Below are 22,614 nucleotides of genomic sequence, written 5' to 3'. Positions count from 1 at the left end.
CAAATAATTCAACCCCCCCCCCCCCCAACAGTTCTTAAACTACTTACTCCAACCCTCCAATATTTCTGTATAAAACACTTTGAATGTGCATTGGCCTAAATAATTATAGACAGGCACAATGTAGCAAGATTTTCGCCCCTAAGTTTCAAAACTCTAAAATCTTTAAATATTAACTAACATTATCCTTAAATGTTAACTCCCCCTCACATATATAGCAATCCACCATTATTGCTTCAAATTTGACAGGGACTTGAGAAATGCTGAGAGTGCTATCTCTTTTAGGTGACTTGAAATTTCCCCGGCTTCTTGGTGATGGCCACTCACCCCTTCCCAAATTTTTTAAACGACGACTAACAGCTAGGGGGCCTGGGGGCAGAGCCCCCAGCGAGCCAAAGGCGAGTTTTTTTATGTACAGAGACAGGCTAATTTATACTGAAAGCTAGGTAACCTGACACAAAGCTGAGATAGAGTGTAGTTGTAAGTTGAAATATTTCTTTATACTAGCTAAATTTAATTTATGTTGATAAAATAAAATAATAAAATATTTTACTATTTGTTTTAGGACACTCTCATTGTTTGGTCAGAGGGTGATAATTTTGATTTAGCCCTTAGTTTCCAAGAAAAGGCTGGTTGCGATGAGATCTGGGAAAAGATTTGTCAGGTAAGAATAAAAAATACAAATAAAAAATTATAATTAAATTAATTTAAATCTTAAATTTTTTAATAGTGATGCTTTAATTGAATCTCATACATCAACAACTAGATTACTTCCTCCTCTCATTGGTTCTTGCTGCTGGTCATAGATCATTTATACTGCTTGCACTCAGCCTAGTTACGGTATATTACATGAAACTTCTGGATAAATAAAAATATAAAATATAAAAATATTTATTGATATTAGACTAAGTATATCAAAGATCTGGAATCTAGTTATTTTTATTGTTAGTATGGTTTGTAATTGACTGGATTACTTCTATTGTATACCTCAATTTGTGCTTGTAATCTGTAGTATGCTTATCATAATAACTAATTTGCCAAAGTGAAAAATAATGATAGTCTTGTTTTATTTCAAACAAACAGCTTTTTTTTACAAATGCGACTGTTTAGAAAGTTTTTCAGGTTTTTAAATTTTTTATATTTTTTTCAATGGCAGGTTCAAGGGAAGGACCCCTCAGTGGAGATCACACAGGATATTGTGGAGGAGTCAGAAGATGAGAGATTTGATGATATGTCGGATTCAGCTCCTCCCATTGAACTGCCGCCCTGTGAGATCGGTCGACTGGAAGAGATCAGTGAACTGATAGCCAGTTGTTTATCGTCTCCACTACGGAAAGAGAAACTTGCTGCTGCACTTGAAAATGACTGCTATATTCGCAAACTGCTTGGCCTGTTTCATATGTGCGAAGATCTTGACAATGCTGAAGGACTTCATTACCTTTATGAAGTGTTCAAAAATATATTTTTACTGAACAAAAATGCATTGTTTGAAGTCATGTTTGGAGGTAATCATTTTAAAATCTTTAATATATCTTGTTCATCACTTTCTCTTCTTCTTATTTTATCAGACTGTAATGGTGTTTATAAGCCTACTAATGCTGTATTAATTAAAAACCTTATACATTTAATAAATTAAATACTAATAAATTGTTATCACAGGAAATTCACTGAAATGTGCAAAATGTTAGTGTAGTAAAAAAAAATTACCCATGGGAAAGTAGCTTACTTAAATTCTTCATCATTGGCAGATATAATTCTATAGCGTCTATTGTAAAATTAAACTATACAGTGTACTATATTCTTTAACTGCCATAGTTATCATCGTATGACTAAGACATCTGTACCTTTTTTGTTGAAATTGTTGAAATTATGATCAAACGTGTACGTGTAAGAACGAATATTTTTGAATGAATCTGCATACCAGCTCAATCTGACCTCTGACTATAAAAACGTAGGTCAAATTCTCCCTGAAAGTTAAAAAACAATATTTTAAAATGATGTTACAGTTCAAATTAGCTGTGAAAAAGACATTGTATTTAGCATTTAACATTTGTAATTTTTTCTATTGGTTAAGTCAGGTTTTGACTGCTGAAGTCGTCACCAACAAAAATGTGAGACCAAAAACACCTTGTTTCCTGGTATAAAGTAAACCTGACATAAGGCAACAATTTAGCCAACTTTGTTTCAAGCCTTTTTTACTGTTTCTAATCAGCACCATAATAAGCAAATTGTGGTTTTATTCTGGTGCTAATCACACATGAAGATGGATGGGGTTATACAAGAACTCAGTGCAGCGTTAGTTATTTTAGCAGAGGCTTATGTGATGATAAAAAATGGCGCAATCAGCCATAGTTAGAGTATGTTCTTTTTTATTTTCATAAAGCATGAAAAAGAAAATACAATTCAATCATAATTGTGAAACAATCAACTACTATAACTGGTGCATGGCTGGGACGACTTCATGTACTCCATGGGCGTGCGCAAACTAGAGTTTTCCACAGTTGCTAACATTTTTGCTATTTCAACTCCGAAACACGAATTTTCGGCAACAGTGTTGACCCACAGCAATTTTTCGTTTGTTTCCACTCTAACAATGTTGCGGACAGTGTCGGGGACCTAATTTGTCTATGTGTTTTACTGAAAGTTTTCTACCATGTTAATCCTTATGAAATAACATTTTTATTCGTCATATAAAGTTAAAAAAATTTTGATAAGGACATATACAAACATAGGACTTGTCAATACTACCTTACTAACAAATAATAAGTCACCTTAAGTGCTAAATTTCTTCTTTTTTAAATCAGTACAGTACCTTAAGACCGAGCCATGGTTCGGTATAGTTTATTTAGATTAAAAAGCAATGTAAAGGAAACTCACGCTTTATTTACAATTAATTTTGACTTTTATTATGTAAGTTTCAGGGGAATTTCAATTTATTATGATGGAAATTTTCACCTGGCGTTTGCAATGGGGGAGGACACGGTTTGAGATAATTTGCTTCTTTAAATTTACGTTATAGAATAATTAATTATTAAAACTCATTTTAAGTAAACTAAATCAATACTATTTATTTTCGAGAACAAAACATAATGTAAACAAACCAAATGGCAGATGATTCATAACTTTATAACTCGGCTGATAATAATAATCCTACATTTCTCCCCACTCAATTTAGGCTGAGTTTCCGAAACTATGTACATCATCATTTTCAGGTTCCATTTGCATTTTCCATTGAGGTGGATCAGTTGCACCTTCTCTTGCTCTCAGCTGGTCAGCGTGTTTTCTCTTTATATCTCCCCCTACTAAAACGGTGTATGATAGCTCTCCCGTCCTTTCTTGTACTGTTCCTGGTCTCCAGCCCTTCTTCGTTTCATTTTGAACCCACACTTCTTGTTTAGCAGAAAACTCCTTTTGTTTGGATTTTAAGTCGTGGTAGTACTTCTGTCGCCACACTTGATTTTCTATTCTCTCTCTGCTATTATACCTCCACCTATCCAAAGCTGTTGGTAATCTTCTACCATAGAAAAGGACTGATGGTGGTTGTCCTGTGGTCTTTTGTGGGGTATTTCGATAAGCAAGCAACACTTGTAAAAGTGCAAGTGATGAACTGAGACCTTCTTGTTTGCAAGCACTATATCGACTCTTGAAGGTTCTGATAATCCTCTCCACTAAACCATTGGTTTTTGGATGATACGGCGCAGATGTAACATGACATATGTTATTGTCCTTACAAAAACTCTTAAACTCATGAGATGTGAAGGGGGTGCCATTATCCGATACAATTTTTTTAGGAACACCATACCTCGAAAACCAAGTCCTTAATCTATTTACAAGAGCAGCAGTTGTCGTACGGTCCATAACTTCGATCTCAACCCATTTTGAGTACGCATCGATTCCTACTAACCAGAATCGGTTGTCGAATGGACCTGCGAAGTCAATATGAATTCGCTCCCAAGGATCACTTGGCACATTCCAAGGATATAGAGGTACTTCTGTGTCAAATGATCGGTTACTCTGGCAAGGGTGGCATCTACGGACATAAACCTCAACATCCTTATTCAGATTAGGCCACCAAACATAATACCTTGATAGGGATCTCATGGCCTCTATTCCAGGATGTCCTTTGTGGAGTTCTTTCAATACATTTTCCCTCAAAATCTGTGGCACCACAATTCTTCCTAATCGCATGATTATGCCGTTTTCTAATGTCAGCTCTTCTCTCTTATTCCAATATGGTTTCATGGATGGTGGTAAGTTTCCTGTATCTTTTGGCCAACCATGTTCCAGGTAGTCTATAAGTTTCTTCATATTTGGATCTTTCTTATACTCCAGTACAAGTTCATGATTTGGATAAACTACGTCAATTTTCTCCTGAACTAATGCTCGAATCTCTCTCTCATCTGGATCCAATACTTCTTGTGTCTTGAGTGAAAACCGAGATAAAAAATCAGCCAAACAATTATCCTGTCCCTTGATGTACTGGATCTCAAAATCATACTCCATTAAATACAAAGCCCAACGGACCAAACGGTTGTTAACTACTTTGGTAAGATCTCGATGCATTCCAAATATTCTTTCAAGTGGCTTGTGGTCCGTTCTCACCTTGAAATGTCTTCCACTGAGGTATTGTCTAAACTTCTTCACGGCAAAAACTAACGCCAGTGCTTCCTTGTCAACTGTAGCATACCTTTTTTCTGCTTCCATTAGTGTCCTTGAGGCGTACATTACTGGCCTTTCCGTTCCATCCGGCATCAAATGTAACAGCACTGTGCCAACCCCTTGTTCACAAGCATCACATTCAACAATGATCGGCTTTGATATGTCGTATGGAACTAATGTCTTCTCCAATGACAGGATATTCTTCAACTTGTCGAACGTACTTTGTTCTGTGTCAGTCCATTTCCATTTAGTCTTCGTACCAGTCAGCTTATGCAAGTTCGAAGCGATCGCATGAAGATTAGGTATATACCTTTTGTAAAAATTTAGCGCCCCTAGAAAAGCTCGTAATTCTTTCACGTTTCTTGGCCTTGGTGCGTGTCTTATGGTTTCAACTTTGTCTTCGGAGGGATGAATACCATTCCCATCTATTGTATGGCCTAAATACTTTACAGATTTCTCAAAAAACTTACATTTTGACAGTTTTGCTCTTATTCCACTTGATTCTAGCCGCCTCAAAACTTCTCTAAGAGTGGTTATATGGGTGGTCTTATCCTTACTAGAAATGATTATATCATCAAGTAGAACTCCGACATTAAGTCCTTTTAGTAAACTTTCCATGTACCTTTGAAATTTTGCCGGACTCGAGGAAAGACCAAAAGGCAACCTTTTGTAGCGAAAGTAGCCTACATGAGTTGCTATTGTAAGGTACTTTTGTGACTCAGGGTGTACTTTCATTTGCAAGTACGCGTCTCGAAGATCTATGACTGAAAATATCTTTCCGTCAGTTAATTTGGAAGTCAAGTCATCAAAGGTTGGCAAGAGGTGTCTTTCCGGAACGATGTTTGGATTCAAGGTTGTACGAAAATCGCCACAGATCCTGACTCTACCTCCACCCTTATCTACGTTGACTGTTGGGGTACTCCATTCTATCGGTGTTTCGGAAGGGTCCACTGCTTCCAAAACTCCTTCCTGTACTAATCGCTGTAATTCTCGCTCCACTGCCTCCCTTAAGGGAAATGGAACTCGTCGTGCCCCGAAAGATACAGGTTTTGTTCCACTTTTTAGATGAATAACTTCATTAGAGTCAGATATCGTTCCTAGCTCATCACGAAAGAGTTCTGAAAACTCCTGAGTTAATGCCTCAACTTCTTTTTGTAACGTTTTTCTAACACTTTCTTCATTCTTACCTGTCTCTTTACTATTTGTCTTTCCATTGTCAATACGCCTAACCCTTACTTCCCTAGGCAAATTAAGATTGAAAGCTACACTCCACGGCAACCCAAATAATGGAACATCATCTTCTAGTAATACAATAACCGGCAATCGCTTAGTACGATTACGTAAAGTAACGTCCACAAAAGTCTTACCCATGACTTCCAGCTTATTTTTTCCGTAGCCAGTGATGACATCAGACGTCTTTTTGAGAGATTCGCCACTTGGATTGATCTTATCCCAAAGAGACAAACTTATAGCACTTACCCGAGTCCCGGAATCAAACTCCATTCTAACATTATACCCATTCAATTCTACATCTATTGTAGCTCTGGGAACCTTACTCTTAACTGACCTAATTTGTGTTCCGCTAACATCAATTTTAGAACTACACTCATCATCGTAAGTTTGATCACAAGAATCATCTACTTTTCTCAAATTACCGTCTGTTCTCTTGAGAAAATTATTTTTACTTTTGCACATTCTTGCGAAGTGGCCTTTCTTTGAACATTTCTTGCACACAGCAGAAACAGCAGGACACCTATCTTCACTAGGGTCATGTGTAAACCCACATCTATAACATCTATTAAAACCAGTAGATTTCTGTACCTCTGGTTTCCTATTTTCCTTACTGTCACTTACTTTGAAAATCTCATTTTTACACGAATGTTTGGAAACTTCTTCTCTCGCGCGTTCCATAGATTGAGCTAACTCTAGTACTACTGTTGACTTAACACGCTCACCTCGGTTATCAACTCCCTCGGGCCATCTTTGTCTGACTTCAACTTCAAATTCTGGGCAGTTGCTTCCTACTGCAAACCTATCTCGTACTCGTTCATCTAAGCTATCTCCATATTTACAACTTCTAGCCAAAGACTTCAATCTGTTATAAAACAAAATAAATGTATCACCATCTTTTCTTATTGATCTTTCAAACTCAAACCTTGTTGCAAAAAGGGTCCTTGTAGGCTTGAACAACCGGTTGGCTTCCTCTTTGACTTCGTCGTAGGTGCACTCCTCCCAGGCCCTTGGATACATCTGGTCCGACAGTGCCCTGAGGTGCTCCTCTCCGATATTTGCCAATAGAAGATCTCGCCGAGCCGCTTGTTCTTCTGTGTTAGCACCACCCAGTCCTTTAACTCTGCAGGTCAACTCAAATCTAGCTATGTAGTCTTCCCACAATTGTTCACTATTATATTCTTTAAATGAAAATCTGCTCATTCTATCTTGTATGCAAGACATGTTACTACAGTCAATTACACTCTTATACTAAGACTGGTCTGTTTTCCTAGGCATTTTCTCGTCGCCAATATAGAATAATTAATTATTAAAACTCATTTTAAGTAAACTAAATCAATACTATTTATTTTCAAGAACAAAACATAATGTAAACAAACCAAATGGCAGATGATTCATAACTTTATAACTCAGCTGATAATAATAATCCTACATACGTGATATAGTATAACAAAACCAACATAGCCGTAACCACTGCACCTAAACAACAGAAAAAAGTAAACAATATTACAAATTTTGTATTTATTAAAATTAAATTAAAAACATAAACTTAACTGTAAACAATCCTACTTTGACAGTCCTCATTGTCTATCACAGCTTTTTGTTGTTGCTAAGTTCAATCTAGATGTTATCATAAATGCAAAGAAATTTAAAAATTAATAGTTCTCCACCCTTTTGGCAAAACTTATAACTTTTTAAAACTATTGAATATCATAGAACCAACTTGTTTAGTTGAAACAGCTGACAAAATTCTTTAATTCATATAAAATAAGTTATGGATAGTCATAAGGTTAACATGGGAAACTACAGAGCCACTGGGGCGGAGCCCGAAAAGATTTTAGAGATAAGAATATGCCTATATGTTAATCGGGGATGTGAACTATCATCATGCCAAATTTCAGCCCAATCCGACCAGTAGTTAATGCATGATTGAACCCAGAACAAACAAACACACAAACTTTCACATTTATAATATTAGTATGATTTATTTCCCTGCCAAACCAAAGTAGGCTAAAAATTGCTTCAGTACTTCGGGGATTAACCTCTTGAATCCCACGGGCGCGTATACGCGTCCGTACAGTAGCCCCGCTGGGAACCGACGGGCGCGTATACGCGTCCGCGTGCAGTTTGAATTTGCCGCGCTAACTACGGCTGCAGGAAGAAGAATAATATGCCGTGTTTGGCACCATTCTATTCGGGGAAAAACGCTGATTCTCGTGGTATATTTTGTTTTGCGCTAGCTTGACATGCATCACTGCTGCGATGTTTAGAAGTTAGAACTCAGCTGGAGTTTTGTTGTGTGTTGTGCAATTATGTATGTTGCTAGTTTGTTTTAAAACAATGAATAATCGTGTCGGAACGTCGTGTTCTCTTCAAGATAATGAAATTAGTTAATACTTAGATGATGAAAGGTTGAGTGATAAGTAGGGAGTGGATTATTATGACGATTTCGATGACAATATTAGTATTCAGTGCAGTGATGGTGATGAAGGGTTAGACCTAACAGTGTATGATGTTGGTATAACCTCAAAACTTGATTCCCGGGTAAGTGGTGACTATATTTCATATGATGACACAATTAGTACATGAATTATATGTTTCTATGTAGGAAAATAAATTCTCTACAAAATATTAGTGATGGGCGGATCCAAGAAAATGTTGGTACCGGATCCAGATCTTGAAAAATTTGGATCCGGATCCGAAGATCCGGATCCAGATACACACTGTCATAAGGGCGGGTTAAAAAAACGTAATTAACAGAATGCCAATTTAAATCATATTGTTTAAAATTAAATTGGTAATGTTTAAAGGTTAATATGTCTTATATATAGAGTTATCTCCAGTTGAGCCCATAATCCCTCATTTTTGAGGACACTAATAATTTTCAAAATCATAAAATGCCCTAAATTTGCACGACGACCAAAAGGGTATCCGTGTATATTTTACTATAGTTCGATCTTTAGTATGCTATATCGTGGTTTTTGCATGCAGCATCCAATTTATTTATGCCTGGATCACCTCTTGTTCATCTCTTTTTTATATTCGTTCCAGGTCCACAGTACTGATAGCCGGGTATGTGAAGTTCTACAAGTAAAATACCCGTGTCTGTGTACAAGAAGTCTATACTGTGTTCTAACTTAGTAAAATATTAGATGGGGGAGTCTTGACTTTTTATTCACCCTGTATATACAGAGATAATCTTCTTGTACACAGACACAGGGTATTTTATAGTGATAGACAAGGCCCAAAACTTCGAGATTTTTTTTATCTCGAAGCATTGAGCAGGATTGAAATACTAACGGGATATTTTCGAGACGAGATTAGAGGTTGTTAGCTTATCATCCAGGTACAAAACTAAAAAGTAGAGATGTGCATATATGTGAAAAATCGGGTTGGATTTGGTTCGGAAAGATACATGCCATTGACATATATGTTATTTGCATCAAGAGATAAACACTGAGTCATGGCCTCGCCATATAAGTTATTTGCACCAAGAGACAAACACTGAGACATGCCCTTGGCATATAAGTTATTTGCATCCAAAGACAAACACTGAGACATGGCCTTGCCATATATGTTATTTGCATCCTAAGACAAACACTGAGACATGGCCTTGCCATATAAGTTATTTGCATCAAGAGACAAACACTGAGACATGGCCGTGCCATATAAATTATTTGCATCAAGAGGCAAACACTGAGACATGGCCTTGCCATACAATTTATTTGCATCTAGATACAAACACCGAGACATGGCCTTGCCATATAAGTTATTTGCATTAACAGACAAACACTTGAGGGAAAAAACGGTCTTGTACATGGATTCAGACAGCTTTGTGTTAGTAAAAAAATCGGGGTTGTACAGTGTTACAGACAGCTTTGTGTTAGTAAACAAATCGGGGTTGTATAGTGATACAGACTCCTTTGTGTTAGTAAAAAAATCGGGGTTGTACAGTGGTACAGCTTTGTGTTAGTAAACAAATCGGGGTTGTACAGTGATACAGACGTCTTAGTGTTAGTAGAAAAATCGGGGTTGTACAGTGATACAGACTTCTTTGTGTTAGTAAAAAAATCAGGGTTGTACAGTGATACAGACAGCTTTGTGTTAGTAAACAAATCGGGGGAAATCGGTCTCTTACATGGATACAGACAGCTTTGTGTTACTAAAAAAATCGGATCCGGTAGTCCGATATCCGGATTCGACCATCACTACAAAATATATATAATGAGTAAGAGTTTTATTTGAAGAATAAAATAATTTTTATGATAGTCTAGTTTAAAACATTTTGTAAAAATTTATAAATTTTGACTTTTTTTACCAAAAACTTTTTTTATTCAATATTTTATAAATTTAGTTTGCTATTTTATTGTTCTTCAGTTTGTTCTGAACCAAAAAAATATATGTTAGGGTATCTTAGTTTTTTAATTTTTAACAATTTTTTTTAAAAAGATCTGAAAATTAGCAAAACATACCCGGGCTGGGAAAGTAGCATGACCTAGCTTACTCGGGAGTCAAGAGGTTAAGATTTAGTAGGAGAGAGCCAAGTATAATAATCAGTATTTGATCAAAACTATTTTTCCCTATATCGAGTAATCTTCAGTGTAATCTTTGCTCAATAGTAACACCTGATGTGTTTCCCTTTGTACTGTACATTTTAATTTGCTAGTATACTGTGAACACAGAGCATAGAATAAATATAGAGGCGGCACTTGCCGTTTGGAGTGAAGCAGGCTTCTCATACCGAGATGGAGGCCGGCCCGGTCGGCATCTATATATTTAATACGCAAGGCATATTTTTGCCATAATTGTTTTGGAGTGGTGGTCTTCAAAGATCCCATGTTTTTCTTAGGGAGAAAATGTTTGTTTACATTTGAACAGATGAATACTTTGAAATTGACACTAATATTTAAAACAGCTGGTTATACTAAAATTTTGCACAAAATCAAAACATAACCAAAAAACCGTTCGACATAATGGAGACTTTAAGACGTTGACCAGGACGGCCAATAGGAGGAGGCCGACGAACTTAAACTGGTAGACGCTAACGAAATACAAATAATACTATTGTCGTTGATAGCCGAATACAGCAAGCACCCTTCCGTGTTGGGTTTCAGTGTGCTCTCCAACAGCCGCCTGAAGATTTTACATTCAATGTAGGACTGCTGGATAATCGCTGCATAAGCTGTTGATTTTGGAAGACAAGGAGGCGGGTAGGACTACATCGGAAACAGAAGAGAGGAGATATTAGATGAGTTCCAAATGCGTTGGGAGCAGAGTGTTTTATGTTAAGGTTTTTAAGTTAAACGTTCGGATATATACCTATCAGAAAGAGACTGGAACAAGATTGTGAGAAGGGCCATTATGAAACGCAGTTTTTCACAGGACATGGACAATTTCAAGGTGAATTTGTGAAGATTTCACATGGTCGAAGAGGAAGTATGTAGATGTGGAGAAATAAAAACCACGAGTCACGTATTTATAAATTGTTCACTTCAGGAGACAAATATTAGAGAACAGGAACAAGTCTTGGATAAGAGAGGTCTAAAGATGAGAAAATAAAACATGATGAGTGACAGGGAAACAATTTGAGACGTGTAGAAAAGTAGCTATGGAATTAGGAAAAACCAGGTATAAATACAGACTTTTAAATTTAAAAAATAAACAAACAAGATCTAAGAAAGAAAAGGGTTGAAAACTTGCCCACCAAGGGGAGAGAAAAGGTTAGAGTGAATCTCAATGATCCCTATCGCTCAGGGCGGTATGGGGAAGGGAGTCGTGCTGTTAGGCTTTTGGCCACCTAATGTGTCTGGAAACCTATTGAGTAAGGCTATTTGGAGAAAACACTATTTACAATAAATGTTGATTATATCGATCTGTTATGTACATCTTGAGTATTTCCATAATCTTCGAGTTGAATATTCTAAGTCATCAGAAATTATGACTGTTATTCGTTTTAAAATAACACCTGTAATACTTAGCAATTGCTTGAATTCGAGCAACAGGTACACTAGTTTACATTCAAACCATTATATTGTTACCATGGAAATCACCAATCAATATTTACTTTTAAAACTCCCACCTCAGAACTTTGAAAGCCTGCGGGGCAGAGTCCTAGGTCAATATCGAAGGGGGGATAGTTCTATACGTATCCTCGGAGCGGTAGCTTCATCTAATTCATAAAGTAGCATAGAATAACACAGTGGTAATGACGCCGTGTTTTCAAAGTTCCGAGCCTGACTCTCTTACCAAGATGGCGGAAATCGGCTTCACTACTGGTATAGGAGTGGCGACTATATTTATTCTATGCTCTGTGACTGTGAATGGCTTGTTATAAACACATGTTACAAGTCTTTTGTTTACTTTTTCCTTGTTATTTTGTTCAACCAACATTACTTGGCAACATAAGGCTAATGTTAAATTTTGTTAAGTTTTCAAATGAGTTGTGAAGCAAACTACAAATTTACCTGAAGTAGTGGCTGTCGTCAACCACGTTTTTAGGACAGAAATAAATTAATATTTGAAGGAAATTGTCAAAGCCCTTTTTGGGATTTTGTACAAGCATACATGCAATACAAACATACTGTACAAACAAACATTGCTCATGTAAGAGTAATAATTGAATCTAACTAATATTAAATTAATTTATAAAATCATCTAGGGAATAAAACACAAGAGGACGAGATATGGGTAAAGTAAATAATTTAATGATTGCTTGTTTGTGGGTTTATCTTTCATAATGTTTTGCAAATTCACATTTCAATATAGAGTAAAATGTTATCATCAATTCTATCAAGTTTATTGTTTGCCTGATTCCAGAAAATTGAGCACTCATTGGATCAATGTTCATTTTTGTAGTTAATTTCTTTTGATTGTGAAACTGTTGGATTAAAATATCAGCAAAACTAGGTACTAGATAATAGATTATAATTTCGTGAACAACAAAATCAAAATAGTTACTTGAAATATGCTTAGTCTGCAGGTGACAGTAGTATGTTGATATAATACTTTTAGCTACAATTTCATTATCCAATTAGTTACTATGTTTAAAACAAAGTACACCTATTATTTGATTGTTGGGGAGCGAGCTGGCGTAGTGGTTAGAGCGCGGGACTTCAGTCCCTGAGGTCCCGGGTTCGATCCCCGCCAAGTCACCAATGGATTTTATCTAAGTGATAATGCCGCAACCCCTAGGTCTAGCCTGAAGTAATGTGAAAAACAATCCCAGGCTCGTGCCTAGCGTCCTTAGGACAAAAAAAAAAAAAATTATTTGATTGTTGCACATTATTAATAAATGGTATCAGCAATCTAACACATACTTTCTAACCTTCATCATGGGTATGCGGTGGGAGTAACTTTGATATTTTCTAAGGAAAATCACAAATGTTGCAATAACTTTTGAATTGTGATTTTTCCAGCAATGGTGGGTTGCACTAATTTCTTTAGAATTATGAGGACCAAAACCTACACATTTTAGTCAAAAGTGTTTTTTTTTTCAAAATGGAGATTTTCTGTTATATTAGGTATAGGGTTTTAATGGGAAAAGAATATAAGTTACAATAACCATAATTTACAGCAATGGGAGTGGTACCATTTTGTTCAGAATTTGAAGGACTATAACATACTGGGCCATAAAAAAAAGATTGATTTGTCTGCTATTTTATGGGAAATTTGCTATTAAAAATAGAATTTCAAAAAAGTAAATAAAACACCTGGAGATACTACCATGAATTAACCCACATACCAAAATTTCATCAAAATCGGACTATAGGTGTGGTCTGTAGCTCTGTACACGTTCACACATATACACAGACACAGACAGACATCACTTCAAAACTATTGTTTTGGGTCCCCAAAATTAATATATCCTTTCAAAACCCAAACCCAAAAATTTTGATGGTAACTAAACTATACTTTCTTCATTTACTATGATATAGCCCCCTGGTAAAAATGTACCAAAAACATTTAAGTTAAACCTTCCTAGTTGGATACCAAAGAAGTTAAACTATTGTTTTATCAATTTTACAATAATTGTATTACAAAAATATTGTCCAAGATAACTGCTTGTACAATCCTGCAGTGATAAAAAGCAATTTGTAAGACTGATTGCATTGGATATTTTTGTTTTAGATGACACAATATTTGATGTTGTCGGATGTTTGGAATATGATCCAAGTCTACCAGCACCAAAACGTCATCGACAGTACCTGAAAAATTGTTCCAGGTAAAATACTTTTGTATGGTTCCTTATTTCAAAGTAAAGTATTAAAGTATATTAATAAAATATCTTTATTAAATAGACTTAATTCCACTAGCCATATAATTGCAATATCGACTAATATGTTTTTAGAATAGGCCTTCTTGTCAGAAGTTTCAATAGTAGTTTGCAGGGCATTAAATCATTACTCATCTTTTCAGGAAACAAATTAAGTTGTCCACTTGAGTCCTATCACTGTTGATATTGATAATATAAAAGAAAGGCAAATGTGGACATATATACCAACATACAACCTAAAAAGGAACACTTTCATCTGAAAGAACGAGGCTATGGCCAGTTACACCTAAAAAGTTACAGTGCCCTTTCCTCCTACAAAGTGTGTCATGTCATGGTACACTTAGAATAGTCATTATAAGTGGAGTGTCAGATATGTAGATCCATCCCTGTATGCCAAGTTACTTTGTTTGTTTATTCACTTACATTAGTTATGTTTGTAAACTGAAATTAAAAATTACCGAAATATTTGAAATGTGATTGTGGCAACATCTGTTGTAATCTAGGGAAATCATAATCATCTCCCAAAACTTTGGCATATCTTAATATTGCTTTCCACATTGCTTGCAAGATAATTTTTCACATAATTTTGGCAAACGATTTCTACTCATAGGCTAGTTATGTATTTTACTTGTGCTGTAGGTTACACATGTGTTGGTTAAAACGAATGCCATTAAATACCTTTTCTTTATAATGACAGCCCAAACTCCAATCTTGGTACCAGTACTAATTTAGTTCAACTTTTTGTTAGAAGGCTTTACTGAATAGCCTATCACCAACAGGTGACCCCAGATACAATCCTACTCAGAATAAAATTTGCAATCAATATTATTGGAAGACAAACACTTTAAACACTGTGCTGCCCAGTATAACATTCATAAATGTACAATAAAACAAATAGTAACTAATGTTCTAATGGTTTGGTTGGTCACAATTTGATGCCAACTTTTGTTTACAGGTTTAAGGAGGTGATACCAATGACCAATCCTGAATTGTTGGCCAAGATACATCAGACATATCGTGTTCAGTACATTCAAGACGTCGTCCTGCCAACTCCTTCTGTCTTTGAAGACAACATGCTTTCCACACTGTCCAGTTTTATTTTCTTTAACAAAGTTGAAATTGTAACTTTAATTCAGGTGAGCTAGAGTTGAACAAGTTACCCGAGACATAAGTTAAACAAGGCTATAATGAGAAGTGGTTAAGTTGTGTAGATTGAACTAACCCACATAAGCTCAATTAAAAAGCTTCTTATGCTTAAGATCAAGTCAACTGTAATACCAATAATTACCAATACTGTAGTACAAAAGTAACAATGGCATGCAGTGATGTTTATGGTAATACATCTTGATATTTAAATATTGGCTAAACTGAAGTTTAGAAACTAAAGGTGTGCGGATAGTGAAGTTTGAGATCGGATTTAGATCGGATAGTTATGGCTCCGATCGGATTACAATAGCTTCGGATTCAGATAATTTTGGATTTGGATGGTTCGCTGATTTAATAAATTAATAGCAAGGTTAATAAAGTTAATGTCATTTTTATATATCATAACATTAAAGAAATATAATTGATCGGATCAAAATTACTTTACTGTATGGTGCATTAAACTTATTTACCTGGAATGTGTTTTTATCTGTTTTTTTTATGTCCCTAGACCACAAATGTTGCAATTACATCTTACATTTCTTCTTACATGCAGGTTAGACATTTCTTCTTACATTCAATCAAGGTCTCAAGTTAGCCTTACATCAAGTTAGCCTTAAAAAAAAAAAAATAATTTGTCATTGATAATAAGCTTAGGCCTATTGTAAAGTATGCTTAGTATCCTACATAACTTACACTCCTTTCCAATATGTAAAAATATATAAATACTAAACCGTATTAAAAATACAAATGGTTTAAAATAGTCCTAGGCCTAGCCTACTTGTTTTTGTTTTCACTGTAGGCTAAACAAATGTAAATAAATGTCATAACAATGACATTAATTGAGATAATTTTGGTACTGTAGGGGAATAAATACTGTAGACATAAATAGATTAATGACCAAGGGCCTAATTTATATTTTGTAGATTTTCAAGATTTATTTAAGTTATTTAAATTTGTTTGGACAGTAAAAAACATATGGAAAGTAAGGGCTTTGTTACGGATAACAAGGGTGTGACTTACACCATTGGGCCTAGCTATTTAACTTAATCTGCAATCAGTTATCTTTAGTGCTCCGGACACATGAATTAAGTTGCAATGAATTATTTTTACAGTTAAAAAATCGCATTTGACAAATTAACGTTCAACAAATATAACACGTATGACCTACAGTGCCTTGAGCACAATTTTGCAATAAGTACATTTAGCCTTTTTCTTTTTCACCGTCGTCAAGTTTTCTAAAATATTCCCATATTGCACTCTTTGTTTTCTTTGTTGATGTATCCATTTTTATTTCAAACTAAACATAACTCGTCAATTGTTGAGGTTATATTTTGACATTTTCCAATGTCAAACCAAACAACTCGCAGTTCCAGTTCCAATCCAAAACAAAATTTATTTCATTGTTTTAATCTGAAGAATAAACCGGACATCAATGAGTTACAGTTTTATGTAAGCTAAAGCAGTAATTAACAGACAGTCAGACAACCCCTATCGCGATATTTCACAGTTGTTGAGTTGTGTTGTGTTACCAAACGGTTTCAATCTACAGTCCTCACGACCAAATAAAAATCCCACTCACTGGGTCAACCGGTCAAGAGAATACCGTTTTATCCCACTTTAAGGTCCCACTGCACTTTAATCCCACTTTATTCCGCTTGACTTTTTCCGGTTTATCCGGTGTTACCTTTTTGACGTAATATCATGTTTAGGAAAAGACTATTTAAATGACGCTTACATCTTGCAATAACACTGTCGTAAACAATTATCCAACCAATAATATGTTTATATATAGAAAGCAGCAAATTCTGATTCCCTTTTCACACTCAAAGTCTAAAATTCCCATTTTCGGGATATAAATCTTGCGCATTGAAACACTGATCGAAACGGAACGAACATTGTCGAAATTAGGGCCCAGATGTTGTGAATTGTGATGTTAAAGAGCTAATAGACAAGCAAAGGAAAACATTACTAGTGGATTCAAGTGTCTGGAACGGCAGTCAAACTTTTAACAGTTGTAGCATCGTGTTATTATTGTCTTGCAGTGGCACATAAATAATGGTTGACTAGTGACATATGTAATGGCGTCGTAGCATAGCGCTCCTAGTAACAATCAACTTACACGAATTGACTTTCACTTGACCTCGGACAGTAGTTCTTTTCTGCTTTATCTCTGTTGGTTCTAGATAAATCGAATCCTAAAGTAAAAGCAAATGAATGAACAGCCGATAAACAACTGAATGAGATTTTGGTATTGCATCATACGGCTTTGTCTTCGAGCTCACGGATAATTTAAGCTAGACAAAAGTAATACTCGAGAAAGGAAATAATAAGCACGAGATAAAAATTTAGTGTTTGGCGTTACTGTACTTTGATTGATAATATTTATCATAACTAAACTCTTTTCGAATGTTTAATGTGTCTATTTATAGTGAACTGTCTTGTTCTCGATTGATCGTAATGCGGTACTGTATGGTACGTGGTATATCGATTGTCATTGCTGTATTTATTTGTTGATTCGGTTTTTTCCACGGCGACGATATGAATGTTTTAGTTTTGTGTCATAGACGATGACTCAACGACCAATGTAACTTCGCGTCGATGGGAACGAGTGGTGTTGAAATTTATTACGTCGTGAGAAACTAATGATGATAATAAGAAACCTTATTTGAGCATTTTGGCTTTAGTCTCAAACGTCATTATATACAGTCTAATGACAGATATATAACGGATAGTGTCGGATATCAAATTTGGGCTCGGTTCGGTTAGGCCTACAGATATCCGAACCGAAACGAAACCGACCCAAAATTTCGGATATTTGCACACCTCTATTAGAAACACTGTTTACAAGTTTATTAAACTAACTAATTAATGGGGATGGTCAAGTCTTGAAACTTCGGGAAATTTTAAAGATGAGATTTCTTTTTGGCTGAGATTTTTATCAAGACAAGAAAAAAGAAAAAAAAAAAAAAAGAAAAAACGCCTGCAGAAAGTCTATGCAATACCCGCAGTACATGAGCGTGTTGTAGTTGCGTTTCCTTTGCGAAGGCGTTCTTATTGAATTAATTCTTTAAATGTAAATATTACTTTAATTATTTTAATAATATTACTTTAATAACATTTGAGAAGTTTTGTTAAGTGTACGCAGTGTGAGGAATGTTTTATTACTATAAAAAGTCAAAACAAGTACCTAACTATTTTATATAAATTAATATTGCTTTTATTTTATGATTTATTTTATTTTAGGATAAGTTGAACTCTATCCTAACTGATATCACTATGTTTCCTAATCGTAGGCATTTTTAATAAGTTAGGCGTGATTAATAAAAAAAATGTTATGCTGATGTTTTTTAATAAAAGATTGTAAATATTCTTGCCTATTATCATTATTTTTGTATTTAAACAGTCATCTAACAATGTTACAAAATCAGGTAAAAATTTTGAACGTGCATTTCCCGTTGTGTATGAGAAGGGGAATCCCGTCTCAATCTGGTCTCGAAATTTTATGAGAAATAAAAAATCTCGTCTCGTCTCAAACTAAAAATCCAATCTTGTCCATCCCTACTAATTAACTTAATTTTTGCTGACCTTACCCCCAGAGATGGACAGTATTGTACTTTTATTTGGGGATCGTGTAGGCCTACAGGATTTTTTATATCCTGCTTGATTTTTTACAGAATTTTTCTTCCCATGTAATTAATATTTTTTAAATATTCAGTAAAAAGTTCTTGCAAAGAGTGATGAACTTGCACAAACTTGGAACCTGACAATTGAGACAACTTGCATAGGATTCGCACAACCTGTTGTCTTGTTTACTGATCGTACAATCACAGGCTTGTTGTAGTCTCCCTCCTGCCTCCCACCCAGGTCAATTAACAGCTGCTTGGGTACAAGGTGAAAACCAACAAACTTGACTGTCCTTCGAGCTATTAATCATTCTTATTTCAGGGTGTCTAGTAATCGGGAAAGCCGGGAATTAGTATTGAATTTCAAAATGGTCTTGAAAAGTCGGGATTTAGTCTTTATTTTGATATCAAAGTCGGAAATTTTCAAAGACAATGATGATGATGATGTCTACACGGCCGCGGGAGATGTTCACGATTATGCTGCGATCGCAAACGACGACGATGACGTTTCCGGAATCGGGGGAGACGACGATAACGTTTCGGTGACCGCGAGAGACGACGATGACGTTTCCATGACCGTGGGAGCCTATGATGATATCTACACGGTTGCGGGAAATGATCACAATTTTGCCACGATCGCGGGCGACGACAATGACTTTTCTGTGACCGCTTGACAGATGATGTCTTCACGGCCGTGAGAAATGTTTCATAACTTTTCCGCGATCGCGGATAATGGTGATGGCGTTTCCGTGACTGTGGTAGTCAATGATGATGTCTACACGTCCTATAGCAGAAGATATCATGATAAAAAAAAAACCTTAATTTGCTGGCTAGAATTTTTCATTGCTGCATTTTGTCTTTACTTAAAAACCATTATCTTAATAATACTTTATAGGGTGTGTGTAGTAGAACCAAATTATTTAGAAAATTTGGTTAAACTATAAATAAAAATTGTTGTCAGTATCAAGAAACGAGAATTGATACATTTGGTATCGACACTCACTATTTGTTGAAAAAAAACTAGTCTTGAAAAGTCTGGAATTAGTCTTGAATTTTAAAGTGGAAATAAACTAGACACCCTGTTATTTGGAAAAGTACCCAAGATTGAAATATTGTACTCATAGAACGTGGTTGAACAATTCTAATGCTGACAAAATATTTCTTTTGTTGAGTTCTGTTTTGGACATATTTTTGTATCTTAAAATAGTAAAATCTTATATTCGTACAAAACTCAAGTTAAAAAATTCAATCTCTTCAATATGCCAAAACTATTTTTGGGTAACTTAACACTGGTTATGAAAATCATAATCGGTTTGAGAGTCGCCTCATTTGATACCTAGAAGCATCGGTCCACCCTATTAATATTAAATACTAGCAGAGCACCCGTCCTTCGTACGGGGTTTGGCATATATAAGTATAAAATGCTTATTGCAGTTATACTCAAGCTTTGCGTTTGCAATGGGGGGAGGACACAGTTTGATAAAATTTGCTTCATAGATTTACGGTTTGATATAGTATAACACATCTACCATTCCCATAATGTTCTACCACTGCGCCTAAACAATAGAAGAAAAAAAATTATCAAACATTCGCACAATATCACAAATTATACATTAAATTAAAAACTCAAACCTAACTGTAAACAATCTTACTTTGACAGTTCTCATTGTGTATCACAGCTTTTTGTTGCTGCTTAGTTCAAATTAGCTGTTGTCATATATGCAAAAACAAAATAATAATAGTGCTGCACCTTGTTGGGAAACCTTATAACGTTTTAATGCTATTGCATATTATAGAACCAACTTGTAAAGTTGAAACAGCTGACTAAATTCTTTAATTCCCTTTAAATATGAATACTCATAAGATTAACATGGGGAACTACATAGCCACTGGGGCGGAGCCCAAAAGGATTTATGAGATAAAAATATGCCTTAATGTTAATTGGGAATGTGAGCTATCATCATGCCAAATTTCAGCCCAATCCGTCCAGTATAAGATTAACATGGGGAACTATATAGCCACTGGGGCGGAGCCCAAAAGGATTTTTGAGATAAAAATATGCCTTAATGTTAATTGGGAATGTGAGCTATCATCATGCCAAATTTCAGCCCAATCCGTCCAGTAGTTTATGTGTGATTGAGCAACACACATACAAACACACACACAAACACACACACAAACTCACAAACTTTCAGATTTATAATTTTAGTAAGATTAAGGAAACGATCAAATTTATGCCTATATCAGCACCATATTTCGTTATGAAAAGACAACAACTGGCTGCCTGACTTTGTATGAGCTGTTGCCATGAGGTACATGATACCAGAATCAGTACAATACTTTGCAAAACACTAGTCTGACGGTCCAGATGGTTGTCTAACATAAAATAGTCTATGTGCGATATCTCTTAATTTTCTTTTATAATGTTTTAACAGTCAAAATTTCCATGCCCTAACAGTGTTTTGATTGTGTGAACTCTAACAAATATTTCTCTCTTGGTTTTTTGTGTCTTGCAATGACCACAAAATTGCTGGCGGTTAGGAAAAATCATGTCCCAAGAAAATACAAAATTGAATGTACTCCTGCCCAAAGATTAAAAATATATTTTTCCTGAAAATGTCTTAAAATTTCAGGATTAATCAATGTGGCAGATTGCGGTTTAATTTCAATCTTTAAATTTCAGGGCCCCTCAATCCCTACAGTTAACTTACATTAGAGTTTGTGTGTACACAACAATCAATCAATGCGATGGTGAACAAGTACTATAGGCTGTGTGATTTCAACGTCAAAGCTGTGTCTCAATTTGAAATCATTGTAATTAGCTGTGCGCAAATGAATTACCTTTATTTTGAATCGCTCAATCTTCGTTCTAGGATAAGTTTAGGGTTTTATTGGGTCTGAGTTTTTACACCTTAATTGATTTGAGTGTTGTCTCATTTGAAACCTAGAAGCATCATTAGTCCACCCCCAAGCAAACAACCAGTTAAATAAAACCACAATTTTGCAACATCTATGAATTGTGTAAAATGTTTTTATAGTCAAATGTTACAACCAAAGTGAAATGTAATACACAACATTTAGACAATCCTAAAGGTTTGTTTGCTGCTTGTGTTAGACCTCTGTTGACCCCTCAAGTGTCTACAGTAACTCGGATTTGGTTCCTACCTAATTTAAAGTTGACAATTGTAGTTTAGGATGTAGCGAAATTTATAAAAAAATGGTCAATTAAGGTCAGAGTGCTTATCACCCAGTCATGCCTCATTAGTAGGAATTTTAAAAACATTTTGTGACATCAAGTTCTGCTATGTTTATTGATTTCATTGAATTTAGTAGCTTATTAATTATATCATAACTTAATTTATCTTTACATTGCAGGAAGACGAAAGGTTTTTAAATGATCTGTTTCACCAGCTAACAGATGAAGCAACACCTGATTCAAAAAGAAGAGACCTGGTATTATTTTTAAAGGAATACTGCAACTTTTCACAAAACCTTCAGCCACAAGGAAAAGAAACATTCTACAAGGTACTAGCAATACTCTTAAAAGTATTGGCATTAATGTGACATTGCTTTTTGTTTTCGTCCCTTGCTCTCTTCCCACACCAAAACCAAAATTACAAATATTTATTGAAAAGATACATTTGTTTTCCAATACAAAATTATTGGAGCGATGAAATAGTTACAATA

The 22,614-nt window shown here is 35.3% G+C and overlaps 1 protein-coding gene across 1 annotated transcript in view; it reads left to right on the top strand.

Moving 5' to 3' along the window:
* The window catches only part of LOC128985675 (serine/threonine-protein phosphatase 4 regulatory subunit 3), an 81,491-nt gene that overhangs the window by 36,670 nt on the left and 22,207 nt on the right, over window positions 1-22,614 (top strand). The window contains exons 4-8 of the mRNA XM_054405447.1: window positions 563-661; window positions 1,154-1,502; window positions 14,014-14,107; window positions 15,114-15,294; window positions 22,303-22,452. Of these exons, the coding sequence (XP_054261422.1) occupies window positions 563-661; window positions 1,154-1,502; window positions 14,014-14,107; window positions 15,114-15,294; window positions 22,303-22,452 (873 nt within the window). The remainder of the gene's footprint in view (window positions 1-562; window positions 662-1,153; window positions 1,503-14,013; window positions 14,108-15,113; window positions 15,295-22,302; window positions 22,453-22,614) is intronic.

The sequence above is a fragment of the Macrosteles quadrilineatus genome, unplaced genomic scaffold (assembly GCF_028750875.1).
Source record: "Macrosteles quadrilineatus isolate MER2022 unplaced genomic scaffold, UCM_ALF_1.0 Scaffold_1__1_contigs__length_201487025, whole genome shotgun sequence".
Taxonomy (NCBI): domain Eukaryota; kingdom Metazoa; phylum Arthropoda; class Insecta; order Hemiptera; family Cicadellidae; genus Macrosteles; species Macrosteles quadrilineatus.
The sequence above is the reverse complement of the archived record's forward strand: the minus strand, read 5'-3'. Positions and strand labels throughout refer to the sequence as shown.